We start from the raw sequence: 16,610 nt of genomic DNA on the forward strand, positions 1-16,610 counted from the left end.
GATAAAGTAATTCTGAACGTTGATGAGGGCAGTGTGGTTTGTGAGAGTTTGCTATGTGCAAGTTGATTGGCGTGCTCCCTGTGTTACAGCATTGACTACAAAGTACCAGATTGGCTGTAAAGCACTTTGGGTTTTCCTGAGCTTGGGAAAGGTGCTGTATTGATCCATGTTTCTGTGCCTCTGTTCTCCAAGGTTCAGTAATATGATCACAACTCTTTTTGATGTATATTAATGAGCTAGACTTGGGTTTTCAGGGAATTATTTCAAAGTTTGCAGATGAGATGAAGCTTGGAAATGTAGTAAAGAGTGAGAAGGATAGTAACAGACTTCAGGAAGACAGAGACAAGCTGGTAGAATAGCAAAATGAAATTTAATGCAGAGGAGTATGAAATGATACATTTTGGTAGGAAGAATGAGAGAGGCAATATAAGCAAAATGGTATCATTTTAATGGGGGTGTAGGAGCAGAGAGATATAGGGGTGTATGTAAACAAAGTCTTGAAGGTGGCAGGGCAAGTTGAAAAGGTTGTTAAAATATACAGGATCCTTGACTTTATTAATAGATGCATAAGAGTCCAAAAGCAAGGAGGTTAGGGTTATCCTTTATAAGAGACTGATTTGGCCTCAACTAGAGCATTGGAATAAAATTCTGGGCACTGCAATTCAGGAAGGACCTCACGGCCTCAGAGAAAGTATGAAATCGATTAACTAGAATTGAACCAAGAATGATGGACTTCAGTTATACAGAGAGACTGGAGAAGCTGGGATTGTTCTCTTTAGAGCAGAGAAGGTTAAGGGGAGATTCAATAGACAAATTCAAAATTCTGAGGAGCTTTGATTAAGTTGATAGGAAGAAAATGTTTCCAGTGGCAAGAGGGCAGGTAACAGGGGACAAATGTTAAATAATGCAAAAAAGCCAGAGGGAAGTAATAATGCAGTTTGTGGTTTTGATGTGGAGTGCAATGTCTGAAAGGGTGGTGGAAAACAGAATCAAGAATAACTTTCAAAGGGTATTTGATAAATACTTGAAGTAATAATCTTTAGGGCTATGGGAAAAGAGCAGGAAAAGTGGAACTAATTAGATGGTGTTACAATCTTAGCGGAGACAAGCAACTTTAAAAAAAGATTCGAACTCGCAGTTAGTAACTGAAAGAATTATGCCACCAGATTTCATATTTTAAACAAAGCACTTTTACTGTACAAGAGTTAATCAAAGTAAGTACTAATAAATTAACACTATATTTTGTAAACACTCATACTTTACACCTGAAAGTGTCAACAGCACACTACCAGTTCGACTTTTATTGCCACCCAAGAGTTCCCCTGTACATCCAGGCTCTTGAGGGGCCCTTCATTTCACCTGGGACCAAGCCAAGATGTGTCACAGCTCTCAAAAATTCACCCTGGGGAGAATTTTCCCCCCATTGTGGGGGGTGGGGGGTTTGGGCGGGAGCGGGTGCAGGTGGACGCACAGCCGATCGCCACTCACAATCAGCTGGGCATCGCCATTTTGCATGGGTGGGCCAGTTAAGGCCTGCCCAGCATGATGCGCACCCAGTAGCGCTGAGCGCTCCCTGTGTGGGCAGGGGTGGGAGAGTAGGCTGATTCGGGGCCTGTGCTCTTTCGTGGATGTGTGTGAAAGAGTGCAGAAATCTCCCTGAGGCACAGAGCTACCTTAGGGTGATTAGTTTGATTTTAAAATTTTAATGAAGAAAAAAATTGTTAAGACATGTCCCCACATGTGACACTGTCACATGAGCTGGGACATGTCAATGAATTTTAATTTAAAAATTTATTTAATTTATAAACCTTTTATGAAACCTCATCTCGCCCGTGGATGAGGTTTCATGAAAAATGTAAAGGCCGCCCGGGCTCTTCACCTGCTCCCAACCTTAAGATTGGATGGGCAGCTCAGTTCATGATCTTAACTGGAATCTAAATGGCCTTCATAGGCTTTTAACAGTTCGGTGGATGCGCAGCTCACTCCGGTGCGCGCTCGCTGAACTGAGGATCTGAATGACACTCAGTGACATTGGGACGCACGCCCGACATCACAGCGTGTCATTTTACACATTGGTGAGCGGGACCCACCCCCTGCACACCAAACAGAAGATTCTGGCCTTTGATTCTCCTCAGTGTTCCCACTATTCTGAGCTATGACATTTTTTGGGGCCCTTTCACTCGCATCTGGCCAGACAAACCCTCCAACTCTCCTTCAACACCTCATGATTGTGACCACTGTCGCTGGGTCAAAATCCTGGAACTCCTTCTCTAACAGCACTGTGGTATACCTACACCACATGGACTGCAGTGGTTCAAGAAGGCAGCTCACCCCCCACCTTCATTGACCTCACTGCTTTCTTGTTTAGTGACTCGAAATCAGATTGGTTTCTGATAGCCCTTTGCTCCTGGTCTACAGCTCCTAGCCAATTCTCTCTCTGCCTATCACAAAGCTGTTCCCAGACTTCAACTGGCTGCCTCTATGAGAAATCACACAACTAAACCCAAGACCCAAAAAAACCTCTCTGCAATCTATCTCCACAGGAACATGGCATTCTCTGGATGTCCCAGATGGAGATTTAAATTAATTATCTCCAATTCCCAAACTTTCCCTTTGTTCTGGGAAATCATATGAATAATTTAAACTCCTTATGAAGATAGCTATAGACACCTCATCTTTACCAGGACTCAGAAAGGGGACCACCCAATGTTTAGTGTTTTCCCACTTCCAACTCTGGCCTGATTAAATAAGCATAGGCCACACTTAAGTTATATTCCTAAAACATGTGAAATTAGATATTCACAGCAATAGTTCTTTCAGAGTGCCAGCACAGGCTTTATGGGCTGAATGTCTCATTCTGTGATCCTATGTAAATGGGGACCAACAGTCTGAGTTACTTTCATAAGCTTTGTTCTCTGTTCTGTAGCCAATGTATTGCATCCACTGCAGTGCCCTTGTCTGCTCTTTTTGTTAGTACTTCAAATAATACAAGAAGGTTGGTCAAATAAGGCTTTTGGAAGAGGATTACGGCTGGGGTTGAAGATGGAGCCTCAGCATGAACTGGGTGAACTGAACGGTCAATTTCCATTTTGCAATTTCTAAATAACTCTTTGAAGCCTGGACAATTGTATAGCTTTATATTGCATAAGATAATTGTATTTGATACTGACTTTCCTATTTCTTTACAGATGAACAACTCGAATGCTGGGTTATTCACGGTTTATACAGGAGTCAATAATATTGCTAAAGTTCATCTAGTAGACAACTGGAATGGTCTTAAAGAGGTTTGTGAATCAGGAAGTGTTATTTGCTCAGGCTAAATCTGTATCATTTTTGGCTACAGCAGCTCTCTACTTTTCAATCATTTTACTATCCTGTCACATTAACCCTAACACACATCTCAATAAAACAAGTACCTTTTCTTTGAGCACATGAATTGATCCTTTGTGCTTCTCTTACTTTTTGCTTCTTTTAATCCATTTGAGTTAAAATCTAATATTACAATTAACTATTTTGACTAGTCTGTCCACTTGGTTCACCTTCAATCTCTTGATCTCCAGGAGATGCATTGCAAGTGTCATTTTTTAAAAATTCGTTCATGGGATGTGGGCTTCACTGGCTGGGCCAGCATTTATTGCTCATTCCTAGTTGCTCTTGAGAAGGTGGGGGGTGAGCTGCCTTCTTGAACCGCTGCAGTCCATGTGGTGTAGGTACACCACAGTGCTGTTAGAGAAGGAGTTCCAGGATTTTGACCCAGCGACAGTGAAGGAATGGTAATATATTTCCAAGTCAGGATGGTGAGTGACTCGGATGGGTACTTCCAGCTGGTGGTGTTCCCATCTATCTGCTGCCCTTGTCCTTCTAGATGGTAGTGGTTGTGGGTTTAGAAGGTGCTGTCAGAGGAGCCTTGGTGAATTCCTGCAGAGCATCTTATAGATGGTACACACTGCTGCTACTGTGCATCGGTGGTGGAGGGCATGAATATTTGTGGATGTGATGCCAATCAAGTGGGCTGCTTTGTCCTGGACGGTGTCAAGCTTCTTGAGTGTTGTTGGAGCTGCACTCATCCAGATAAGTGGGGAGTATTCCATCACACTCTTGACTTGTGCCTTGTAGATGGTGGACGGGTTTTGGGGAGTCAGGAGGTGAGTTACTCGCCACAGGATTCCTAGCTTTTGACCTGCTCTTGTAACCACAGTATTTGTAGGGTTAGTCCAGTTCAGTTTCTGGTCAATGGTAATCCCCAGGATGTTGATAGTGGGGGATTCAGTGATGGTAATGCCATTGAACATCAAAGGGTGATGGTTGGATTCTCTCTTGTTGGAGGTAGTCATTGCCTGACACTTTTGTGTGGCGCGAATGTTACTTGCCACTTGTCAGCCCAAGCCTGGATATTGTCCAGGTCTTGCTGCATTTGGACATGGACTGCTTCAGTATCTGAGGAGTTGCGAATGATGCTGAACATTGTGCAATCATCAGTGAACATCCCCACTTCTGACCTTATGATGGAAGGAAGGTCATTGATGAAGCAGCTGAAGATGGTTGGGCTGAGGACATTACCCTGAGGAACTCCTGCAGTGATATCCTGGAACTGAGATGACTCACCTCCAGCAACAACTACAACCACCTTCCTTTTTGCCAGGTATGACTCGCAGGGCAAGTCCCTCCTGACTGTATACCACTGTGCCACCACCTCTGCTGGGTCTGTCCTGCCAGCGGGACTGGACATAACCAGGGATGGTGATGGTGGAGTCTTGGAACATTATCTATAAGGTATGATTCCGTGAGGATGACTATATCAGGCTGTTGTTTGACTAGTCTGTGAGACAGCTCTCCCAATGTTGGCACCAGCCCCCAGATGTTAGTAAGGAGAACTTTGCAGGGTCGACAGGGCTGAGTTTGCCAGGAAAAGTGAGACACTTGAATTTTTGGTCACATTTCAACAAGGAGAATGCAAGATGGAGCCTTGAACCTGAAGCTGGAAGTTGCGGTGTAGGCTTTCATTCCTTGCCATTAGATGTTGCATAGAAATGTGTAAAACAAGCGAATTAGCCCAGAAAAAGGACAGGGTGTGTTTTTACCTGCATGAGATTGAATGAAATAATTTGCTTTAAAGTGTTCACTTTGTAAAACCTAACATAACATTTATCAGTCACACTTTCCCATCTGTTCACTAAGATTGGTAAAGTGTACTTGTCAGTGACATAACTCAAACAGAATTGCGTTTGGATTATGATGCCCCAGGTTATGTATTTTTTTATATGGGGATGTTCGGCAATCTGCACCCCTCCATCATTTTCACATGGTCCATCTCTGACACTTCCCTTCCCTTCCTTGACCTCTCTGTCTCAATTTCTGGTGATAGACTGTCCACCAATATCCATTACAAGCCTACCGATTCCCACAGCTACCTCGACTACAGCTCCTCACACTCCGCTTCCTGTAAGGACTCCATCCCATTCTCTTAGTTCCTTCGCCTCTGTCGCATCTGTTCCGATGATGCTACCTTCAAAAACAGTTCCTCTAACATGTCCTCCTTCTTCCTTAACCGAGGTTTTCCACCCACGGTCGTTGACAGGGCCCTCAACCGTGTCCGGCCCATCTCCCGCGCATCCGCCCTCACGCCTTCTCCTCCCTCCCAGAAACATGATAGGGTCCCCCTTGTCCTCACTTATCACCCCACCAGCCTCCGCATTCAAAGGATCATCCTCTGCCATTTCTGCCAACTCCAGCATGATGCCACCACCAAACACATCTTCCCTTCACCCCCCCGGCAGCGTTCTGTAGGGATCGTTCCCTCCGGGACACCCTGATCCACTCCTCCATCACCCCCTACTCCTCAACCCCCACCTATGGCACCTCCCCATGCCCACGCAAAAGATGCAACACCTGCCCCTTCACTTCCTCTCTCCTCACCGTCCAAGGGCCCAAACATTTCTTTCAAGTGAAGCAGCATTTCACTTGCATTTCCCCCAATTTAGTCTACTGCATTCGTTGCTCCCAATGCAGTCTCCTCTACATTGGAGAGACCAAATGTAAACTGGGCGACTGCTTTGCAGAACACCTGCGGTCTGTCCGCAAGAATGACCCAAACCTCCCTGTCGCTTGTCATTTTAACACTCCACCCTGCTCTCTTGCCCACATGTCTGTGCTTGGCTTGCTGTATTGTTCCAGTGAAGCCCAACGCAAACAGGAGGAACAGCACCTCATCTTCCGACTAGGCACTTTACAGCCTTCCGGACTGAATATTGAATTCAACAACTTTAGATCTTGAACTCCCTCCTCCATCCCCACCCCTTTTCTGTTTTTTCCCCCTTCCTTTTGTTTTTTCCAATAATTTATATAGATTTTTCTTTTCCCACCTATTTCCATTATTTTTAAATCTCTTATGCCCTGCTAGTCTTTCCACCCCACCCCCACTAGAGCTGTACCTTGTGTGCCCTACCATCCATTCTTAATTAGCACATTCGTTTAGATAATATCACCACCTTCAACACCTCTTTGTTCTTTTGTTTGTGACATCTTTTGATTATGTGCTCCTATCACTGCTTGCTTGTTCCTACAACCACACCACCCCCCCACACTTCTCTCCCCCCACCCCCCCCCCACACCAAAACCTTAAACCAGCTTATATTTCACCCCTCCTTATATTCACTCAGTTCTGTTGAAGGGTCATGAGGACTTGAAATGTCAACTCTTTTCTTCTCTGCCGATGCTGCCAGACCTGCTGAGTTTTTCCAGGTAATTCTGTTTTTGTTATGTATTTTTTAATATTGATTCTCAGGATATGGAATTTGCAAGACCAGGCATTTATTGTCCATTGTTTGTTGCCCTTGGGAATCTGGTGGTGTCGCCACTGAAGAGAGTGAATGTTTAAGATGGCGGCAGGACTATATCTTAGTTAAATAATGGAAAACATGTCTAAAACCCAACTGCTTCATAATTTCTACTGGTGATAGAGACAGAGTTATTTCAGCAGAAGGGGGCCATTTAGCCCATTCAGCCCATGTCTACTGTCGGTAGAGCAATCGAGTCGGTCTATTCCCTCGCTCTATCTCCATAATACTGCAAGTACAGGCCTGTAGCACTAGCTGCATAAACAATTTTTCCTTGTATCCCTCACATCCCTTACCCAAAATCTTAAATTTGTCTCAAAAAGCAAAGCTGGTACCAGTAAAAGTGATCATGTCTCTGTTGGATTGTCATAAAAACCCAACAGCTTTGCCAGTTCTGTCGAAGGGTCATGAGGACTCGAAACGTCAACTCTTTTCTTCTCCGCCGATGCTGCCAGACCTGCTGAGTTTTTCCAGGTAATTCTGTTTTTGTTTTGCTAATGTCAAGGTTTATCAGATGGGTGGGCAATAAATGCCATTCTGGTGAATTTTGTATTGGGTTCACAGACTTGACTATTTCAATGTTCCTCTGGTCAGACCACTGCAGACTTTAGCTCATATAACTCTGCTGTCTGTCTCCTAAATTACATTAAATCCTATTTATCTATTACCCATATGCTCACTGACTTCAATTGGTTCTCGGTTAAGCAACGTCTTGATTTTTAAAATTCTCATCCTTGGGTTTTCAGATCCCTCCATGGCCCTGTCCTTCCTGTTAAATCTGTTAAACTCCAGCCCCACGACCCTCCCAGAAATCTGCCCTGTCCTAATTCTGACCACCCCAATCTTAATCATCCAACTTTGGTGGCAGTGCCTTTAGCTGCTTTGGCACTAAGCTTTGGAATCCCTCTAACTCACTTTCCTCCCTTAGGCTTTAAGGAATGGCTTATCTCTTTGACCAAGCTTTTGGTCATTTGATCTAATATCTCCTTACGTGGCTCGGTATCACACCTGGTTTTATAATGCTCCTGTGAAGCACCTTGGGATGTTTTATTCCTGCAGTGGTTCAAGAAGGTAGCTCACCAACACTTTCTCAAGGGAAATTAGGGATGGACAATAAATGCTGGCCTGGTCAGCGAAGTCCACATCCCATGAACAAATAAAGAAAAGTACTATATAAATATAAGTTGTTGTTGTTGAATAATAGTTGCTCACCTTTCTTATCTTGCTGTGAGGTTGCATTTCTTTGCCACTCTCCAGACACATCAGCCTGCATTTCAAATAATAGCTGGAATTTCAGAACCATTTGGTGTTCCAGCAAAGCTTTCTGTATTATACCAGTAATGACACTGCAAAACAACTTGAAGGACTGTAAGACGCATTGGAACGTCTGACATTCCTGTATTGTCCCTTTCTTTGCCTGCCCCAGTTTTCCTCCTTGTGACTGTCCCCCTGCCCTCCTGCTTTACCCTTTCCCCACCCACTCGCTCCTCTCCCATGCCCCAGCATCTCTCACCTCCACACACACAGATTATAAGCAATCATCTTGTTTTTGTATGACTTGATTATGGTTGTGCAAACTTTTAGGAAATAGAGACAGTTTAAGTAAGTTATATTTGTATTTGTGGGTGTTAGGAATGAGTTTTAGCTTTAAAGTTTAAGTTTGATTTATATTTCTGTATCTATGTGTTCAAGGTCAAGTAGAGTTTTAGTTTCACTTTAAAAAGGTGACTGTGTTTCTAATGAGGTTTCTTCTGGCTGTTGCAGCTAGGCTAAACAAACAGGAGTAGCAGAATTGGGCTGCTGCCGAGCAGCAGGGGGCCTGAAGAAGCAGGTCCCTCCCACAGACACACACACAAAAACTAAAGAACAGCAGGTTTAAGTTCAATTTGAAGCCAGGACTCCAGAGAGACTAGACACTGAGAGAGGGAGCTGCAGATTTCCCAAAAGGTCCCAAGGCCAAAGGAGTGGGACAGAAACAGGGGAAAGTTCCAAGCAGACCTTCTAGTCAAAGGAAGGACAGGAACCTGGAAAGCTGTCCTGTTAATTGAAGTTAATAGTGAAGGGCCGAGAGAAAGGCTCCAAGCTTCAGATTTAAAGAGATAAAAGCTGCAGAAAGCAGATTTAGAGCGAGAACAGCTTGGTCGAAAGAGACAACTAAAGATCTGTGACTCTTTGCTATGGGCTTGTGAAGCAGTGATACAGCTGACAGCTGAGCTGGTGAGAGAGAGTGTGTGTGGAAGACAGCTTGAATGCATGTGGTGACTCAGGGGAGAGGAACATCAGAAGGAGAGTTTGAAACCCTCGTGGTGAACCTTTCCAGAAGGTGTCTGAGAGAAAACCTCGGTTTGGAAGAAGATTCCAAGGTGAGGTCTTGGAGAGTGGAGATTGGAAACCCTTGTGTGAAAAACAGACTGCAGTGAAATCATTTGGCTCATGGTGTAACAATCACCAGGGAGTGGGGGGTGGGGGGCGGGAGAAAGAGGAGTGGAGGAGAGACCCATAGTATCCGGTTCAGGTGGCATCTGTCACTTGGTTTCAGAGTCTGATGTGTCTGACAACAGGGTGCCAAAGATTTACGTAGAATGTGCACTTACTGTGGATATTAAAGTATAAGATAGCTTTTGTAACTTGTGTTATCCTTACAAACCTGTGTACATCTATAACGGTATAGTTGTGGGTGAAGGAGTATTGCAATAGAGTTCACCTTTTCTTGGTCATTAAATATTTTATTCATTTACAAAACATTCATCAGCTGACTCCGGTGACTCTGTTCAGTAGCCACTCTCCACATATCTAAACAAATGAATAAAAGTTAGGGTCTCTCAAGCTGGCTTCCATTCTGGAATCAAGCCTGTCCAGGGGTAATCTCAGCTGGGGATCATAACAAAGTGCAATGAAATAAAATATTACTGTTCAATACAAAAGTGAAATTATTTGGAAATCGGAAATAAAAAACAGTATGATTGGCAGCGTTTATTGAGCTGGGTTGAATCATTTGCTCATTGGTACAGAGTAGGAGATAAGACACTTTGCACTGATGCAGTGATGCAGCCCTAATATTCGAGGCATGTTGAACTTAATACTATTTGATTTTATCCCTTTCTTTCTAAATCCAGGTGAACTATTGGCGTTCTGACCAGTGCAACATGATAAATGGAACAGCAGGTGAAATGTGGCCTCCATTCATGACTCCTTCAGACGCATTAACTTTCTTCAGCCCAGACTCCTGCAGGTAGGAAACAATTACTGACTGATCTAAATCACAAAAATATGCAGGTTTGTTACAACAAGCTCTGTGGGATAAAACCAAATACAACTCGGCAACTGCAGGCTCAAAGTAATGCGTGTGTTTGTTTGGAGAATTGCAGGCCAGAAATCAATGGAAAACCTATGTTGTGTTTCCATTTGGCTGAATCCTATTCAGAGGGAATGACCCTGCTGTTGTGCTGAAGATAGTTTGATTAAAGTTATTGCTGGTACAATCAGTATTTAAATAGCAAACCTGCCGCATTACAAAGCACCCACTGGATATCTGATGCACTGTTATCTCAGACTACATGATATTTTATGATATATTTGTTGTGTCTGTTGACACTAATGTGTGGAGAGAATTTATAGTCGAAGAAACAAATTACATACCAAAAATAGAGGGTAATCAAGGGGTGAATAAGAGTGAGGAATCTTAGAGAAAATATTGGAGAAACTTAAGGAACATGTTTCATTGTGTCATGGTATGTGGGTATCACCGACTAGGCCAGCATTTATTGCCCAGTCCTGATTGCCTTTGAGTCCATGTGGTGTAGGTACACCCACAGTGCTGTTAGGGAGGGAGTTCCAGGATTTTGACCCAGTGACAGTGAAGGAACGGTGATATATTTCCAAGTCAGGATGGTGAGTGACTTGGAGGGGAACTTCCAGGTGGTGGTGTTCCCATCTATCTGCTGTCCTTGTCCTTTGGTCATGGGTTTGGAAGGTGCTGTATAAGGAGCCTTGGTGAGTTGCTGCAGTGCATTGTGTTGCTGGTACACACACTGCTGCTACTGTGCGTCGGTGGAGGGAGTGAATGTTTCAGAGGCCAAGTAACTGAATATACTTAAATAGGAAATAGATAGATTTCTGGACTCTAAAAGCATGAAGGGGTATGTGGAGAGTGCAGGAATTGGGCGTTGAGAAAAAGGACTAGCCATGTTCATATTGAATGGCAGAGCAGGCTTGGGGGGCTGAATAACCCACTCCTGCTGCTATTTTCTAAGTTTCTATAGGGCAGGATTTTTAGGTCAGTGTGTGGGCACCATTGATGGGCCTGGGAGTGTCCGGGGTACGGACCGCCAACCGCGATAGGCCCCCGATCACGATTTCACTCTGGCTGGCCAATTAACGGCCAGCGTGGAGCGCACACTGAAAAGCTCAGCGCTGCCAGGGTGGGGGCAGGAAGAGGTGTTGACGCCAATGTGGGCGCAGAGGAGTGCCAAATGGAGCCTCCTTCGGCACTGCAGCTCAGTCATATTGAAGTAGCTGCTTCGCCGCCTGTAAACCCAGGCAGCAGGATAGTGGCGTCTTCTGTGTCCCCTTCCTCCTTGGACTACCTCTTGGCCCTGCGCCCCTTGTGCCTGCACCTGGCCTCCCACAGGTGGCTCCCCTGGAGGCTGAATGTGGGCTCCTGGCCTCCTCCCCCTTCAAGCCCTCCCTTCCTTCTCAGAGGAGCTGCCGCCAGTGGAGAGTTCAGCTCCCATTCCCAGGCTAAGGGAAGGCTTCCAGAAACCTACAGACCCAGTAAAGTTTCCTCACTGCAGGGAGCTGACCTGGAGGTTAAGAGTCCAGACCGAGCAGCTGGGATGTGTTTTGAAGTATCGCGGATCACACTGGTGAGTATCAGTAACTTTGAAAAATAAATACTCGACTGTGCAGACTCGTGACCCCTCTGATCCTGCGCGTGGGTGAGGTTTATACAGATGTGTCCTACCCGCCTGCCCATTGCACCCAAAGATTACACGGGCACTGAAAAATCTGCATCGATTGGTGAGTCAGGGGCCTTAAGTGGCCCGTGAATTAATGGCGGGTTCACATCGGAGATCATTGCCCGCCCGTCCAATGAAATATCACGATGGCGCCCGGTGATGTCGGGACACTCGCCCAAGGTCACCGTGCGTTATTTTACACACGGACGTGCAGGGCCCTGCCTACCCCACCCCCACACCCACCCCCACCCCCGTGTGCCAATGGGAAAATTCTGCCCCTAGGTTCGAATCCCACCACGGCAGATGGTGGAATTTGAATTCAATAAAAATCTGGAATTAAAAGTCTGATGATGACCATGAAACCATTGTCCATTGTTGTAAAAACCCATCTGGGTCACTAATGTCCTTTAGGGAAGGAAATCTGCTGTCCTTACCTGGTCTGGTCTACATGTGACTCCAGACCCACAGCAATGTGGTTGACTCTTAAATGTCCTCTGAACTAGGGCAGTTAGGGATGGGTAATAAATGCTGGTCTAGCCAGTGACGCTCACATCACATGACAGAATAAAAAATATCACTGAAAGCAAACATGCAGGTGCAGCCAGCAGGTCAGGTAAATGGTGCATTGACCTTCATTGTGAGAGGACTCGAGTACAGGAGCAAGGATGTCTTACTGCAGCTGTACAGGGCCTTGGTGAGACCACACCTGGAGTATTCTGTGCTGTTTTGGTCTCCTTATCTAAGAAAGGATATACTTTCCATAGAGGGAGTGCAGCAAAGGTTCATCAGACTGATTCCTGGGATGGCAGGATTGTCGTACGAGGAGAGATTGGGCCGACTAGGCCTGTGTTCACTGGAGTTTAGAAGAATGAGAGGGGACCTCATTGAAATGTATAAAATTCTGACAGGGATGGACAGACTGGATGCAGGGAGGATGTTTCCTCTGGCTGGGGGTCTAGAACAAGGGGTCACAATCTCAGGATACGGGATAGACCATTTAGGACTGAGATGAGGAAAAACTTCTTCACTTAGAGGGTGATGAACCTGTGGAATTCTCTACCATAGAAGCTTGTGGAGGCCAAGTCCCTGAATATATTTAAGAAGGAAGTAGATAGATTTCTGGACACTAAAGGCATCAAGGGGTATGGGGAGAGAGTGAGAGTACTGCATTGAGGTAGAGGAATGGCCATGATCATATTGAATGGCAGAGCAGGCTCGAGGGGCCGAGTGGCCTACTCCTGCTCCTGGTTTATGGGCGGCGGTTTATGGGCACTGCGCGCCATCGCCATACTTTGGTGGGTGGGGGCGCAACGATGTCCGTTGTGCAAGCGTCATTAATTAACGGGCCACTTAAAGCAGCTGAGTCCGGTGCCTTCGTCAACAGGAAGGGCTTCCACTCCATGAACGTGCAGATAGTGTGTGATCACAGGATGCTGATTCTACAAGTCTGTGCAAGGTACCCAGGCAGCTCCCACCACACCTACATCCTCAGACACTCCCAGGTGCTGGGGCTCTTCAGTGCTCCAGCCCAGCTGGATGGATGGCTGCTGGGTGACAGGGGTTATCCCATCAGAAGGTGGCTCATGACACCTCTCCCCCATCCAAGAACAGAAGCTGAGCAGCAGTACAATAGGAGCCTCCACAAGGGCTGTGATAGGGAGGATCATAGATCTTCTGAAGATGTGCTTCTGATGCCTGGACCATTCAGGGGGAGCACGACAATACCCCCCAGAGCGGGTATCACTGATTGTGGTTTCATGCTGTGCTCTCCACAATCTGGTACTGGCGAGGGGGAACCCACTGGAGGAAGAGGATCTTGAGGCAGCTCCACAGGCCACAGAGGATGAATCCAGTAGTGAGTCAGAAGAGGAGCAGAGTGAGGAGAACACTGAGGGTGTGGAGGCAGACTCCAGGAACCTCCAGGGAGGCAGGGACACCTTGATCCAACCCTCATTCAGCTCAGGCTGCCAAAGATCTGCTTCCACTCACACCAGGGCTGCTGCCTCTATCTAGGATGTCTGAAATGACTGTCATGTGAACCCAAAGTCCACTCAGTGCCTGTGTAATAAAGCGTCCAGCCACTCACGTCCAGCATTACATACTGGAGTAGCCTGCTCCAGAAAGACAAAAGGTGAAGTATATTCAGGCCATTACTACAAAAACAACATTTATCTCATTTTGACACACATCAAATGAACAGGAACTATATCAGGTGTTAAAGGTCACACCAGTAAACATATTAACAAAACATTACAGAACAGAAGATCACCCACGACCAGTTCCTCTTGTGTTTGTGGTGCTTTAAACATACGTTTCCGAGCGCTGCGTCTTGGTGCTGCCCCTTCCCCTCGCTGGCACCGACATTGGAGCCAGCCTGCTGACCCTGCTGTCCTGTTGGCCTTGATGACCTTGGCAGTCGTCCTCTGGCCTGTGGAGTCTGTGCTGGCCCTGCCTGGGAGGGAGCTGCCAGTTCCACAGCTGGCATCTCCCCAGTCGCTGCAGCCCATCAGATGCCACGGTCACTGGCAGAGGGGCTGCCATCATCCGGAGCGCCCTGAGGAGTCCGCAGAGAGGACAAGCAGCTCGAGTGCCAACGTGATGTCTCTGTGGTCCTCCCTGCTCACCATTGATGGACGGGCAGCAAGCTGGCATACTGGGTGCCTTATCTATCTCCCTCATTGGCAATGACCACCTGAGGTCATTGCCTATGTGAGAGCTGCAGGTCCCAGCGCAACACCAGAAACCCCTGATTCTGTCCCTGGAGCTGCCTCTCCATGAGAGTTGCCACTCTCTCAATGGAGGAGGCAGTGCGCTCGGCCATGAGGGTCAACGCAGTGCTCATGCTCCGCATGGACTCCTCCACAATAGAGACCATGGCACACTGACCCTCATAGATCTTTGCCAGATCCTCCCACACATCCTGCTGGACATCCAACATCTGCTGCCTAATGGATGACTGCAGAAGCTCATCAACTGCCTTCGACCCACCATCGCCCTGGCCCCCAGCAGTCCTCCTACTGACAGCCTGGGCACTCTCTGCCTCCGCCTGCACCTCAAGCAAGCGTGACGTGCCCTCAACAATGTGCATTGACATTCAAGCTGAACATCTAACACCCACCAAGGTGCTGGTATCTGCACTGGTTTTTAAAAAATTCATTCATGGGATGTGGGCTTCGCTGGTTGGGCCAGCATTTATTGCCCATCCCTAATTGCCCTTGAGAAGGTGGTGATGAGCTGCCTTCTTGAACTGCTGCAGTCCATGTGGTGTAGGTACACCCACAGTGCTGTTAGGAAGGGAGTTCCAGGATTTTGACCCAGCGACAGAGAAGGAACGGTGATATATTTCCTAGTCAGGATGGTGAGTGACTTGGAGGGGAACTTCCAGCTGGTGGTGTTCCCATCTATCTGCTGCCCTTGTCCTTCTAGGTGGTAGTGGTCATGGGTTTGGAAGATGCTGTCGAAGGAGCCTTGGTGAATTCCTGCAGTGCATCTTGTAGATGGTACACACTGCTGTCACTGTGCATCAGTGGTGGAGGGAGTGAATGTTTGTGGATGTGCCAACCAAGCGGGCTGCTTTGTCCTGGACAGTGTCCAGCTTCTTCAGTGTTGGAGCTGCACTCATCCAGGCAAGTGGCAAGTATTCCATCACACTCCTGACTTGTTCCTTGTAGATGGTGGACAGGCTTTGGGGAGTCAAGAAGTCAGTTACTCGCTGCAGGATTCCTAGCCTCTAGCCTGCTCTTGTAGCCACAGTATTTATATGGCTAGTCCAGTTCAGTCTCTGGTCAATAGTAACCCCCAGGATGTTAATAGTTGGGGGATTCAGTGATGGTGATGGTAATGCCATTGAACATCAAGGGGCGATGGTTGGATTCTCTCTTGTTGGAGATTGTCTGACAATTGTGTGGCACGAATGTTACTTGCCACTTGTCAGCCCAAGCCTGGATCTTGTCAGGTCTTGCCGCATTTGGACATGGACTGCTTCAGTATCTGAGGAGTTGAGAATGATGCTGAACATTGTGCAATCATCAGTGAACATCCCCACTTCTGACCTTATGATGGAAGGAAGGTCATTGATGAAGCAGCTGAAGATGGCTGGGCTGAGGACATTACCCTGAGGAACTCCTGCAGTGATGTCCTGGAGTTGAGATGACTGACCTCCAACAACCACAACCATCTTCCTTTGTGCTAGGTATGACTCCAACCAGCAGAGAATTTTTCCCCCGATTCCCATTGACTCCAGTTTTGCTAGGGCTCCTTGATGCCACATTTGGTCAAATGCGGCCTTGATGTCAAGGGCAGTCACTCTCACCTCACCTCAGGAGTTCAGCTCTTTTGTCCATATTTGAACCAAGGCTGTAATGAGGTCAGAAGCTGAGTGGCCCTGGCGGAACCCAAGCTGGGCATCAGTGAGCAGGTTGTTGCGAAGCAAGTGCTGCTTGATAGCACTTTTGATGACGCCTTCCATTACTTTACTGATGATGGAGAGTAGACTGATGGGATGGTAATTGGCTGAGTTCGATTTTGTCCTGCTCTTTATGTACAGGACACACCTGGACAATTTTGCGAATGCTTCAGCCTTATCATTTGCATGGATGTGCTGGGCTCCTCCATTATTGAGGATGGGGAGATTTGTGGAGCCTCCTCCTCCAATGAGTTGTTGAATTGTCCACCATCATTCACAACTGGATGTGGCAGGACTGCAGAGCTTAGATCTGATCCATTGGTTGTGGGATCGCTTAGCTCTGTCTATCACTTGCTGATTATGCTGTTTGGCATGCAAGTAGTCCTGTGTTATAGCTTCACCAGGTTGACA

General features: G+C 46.6%; 1 protein-coding gene across 2 annotated transcripts in view; it reads left to right on the forward strand.

Moving 5' to 3' along the window:
- Nucleotides 1-16,610, forward strand: part of scarb1 (scavenger receptor class B, member 1) — a 189,771-nt gene that overhangs the window by 53,398 nt on the left and 119,763 nt on the right. For both annotated transcript variants that reach the window (XM_041202804.1, XM_041202805.1), the window contains 2 exons: nucleotides 3,189-3,284; nucleotides 9,953-10,068. In XM_041202804.1, the coding sequence (XP_041058738.1) occupies nucleotides 3,189-3,284; nucleotides 9,953-10,068 (212 nt within the window). The remainder of the gene's footprint in view (nucleotides 1-3,188; nucleotides 3,285-9,952; nucleotides 10,069-16,610) is intronic.

Source organism: Carcharodon carcharias, chromosome 13 (assembly GCF_017639515.1).
Source record: "Carcharodon carcharias isolate sCarCar2 chromosome 13, sCarCar2.pri, whole genome shotgun sequence".
In the NCBI taxonomy this organism is placed as follows: Eukaryota; Metazoa; Chordata; class Chondrichthyes; order Lamniformes; family Lamnidae; genus Carcharodon; species Carcharodon carcharias.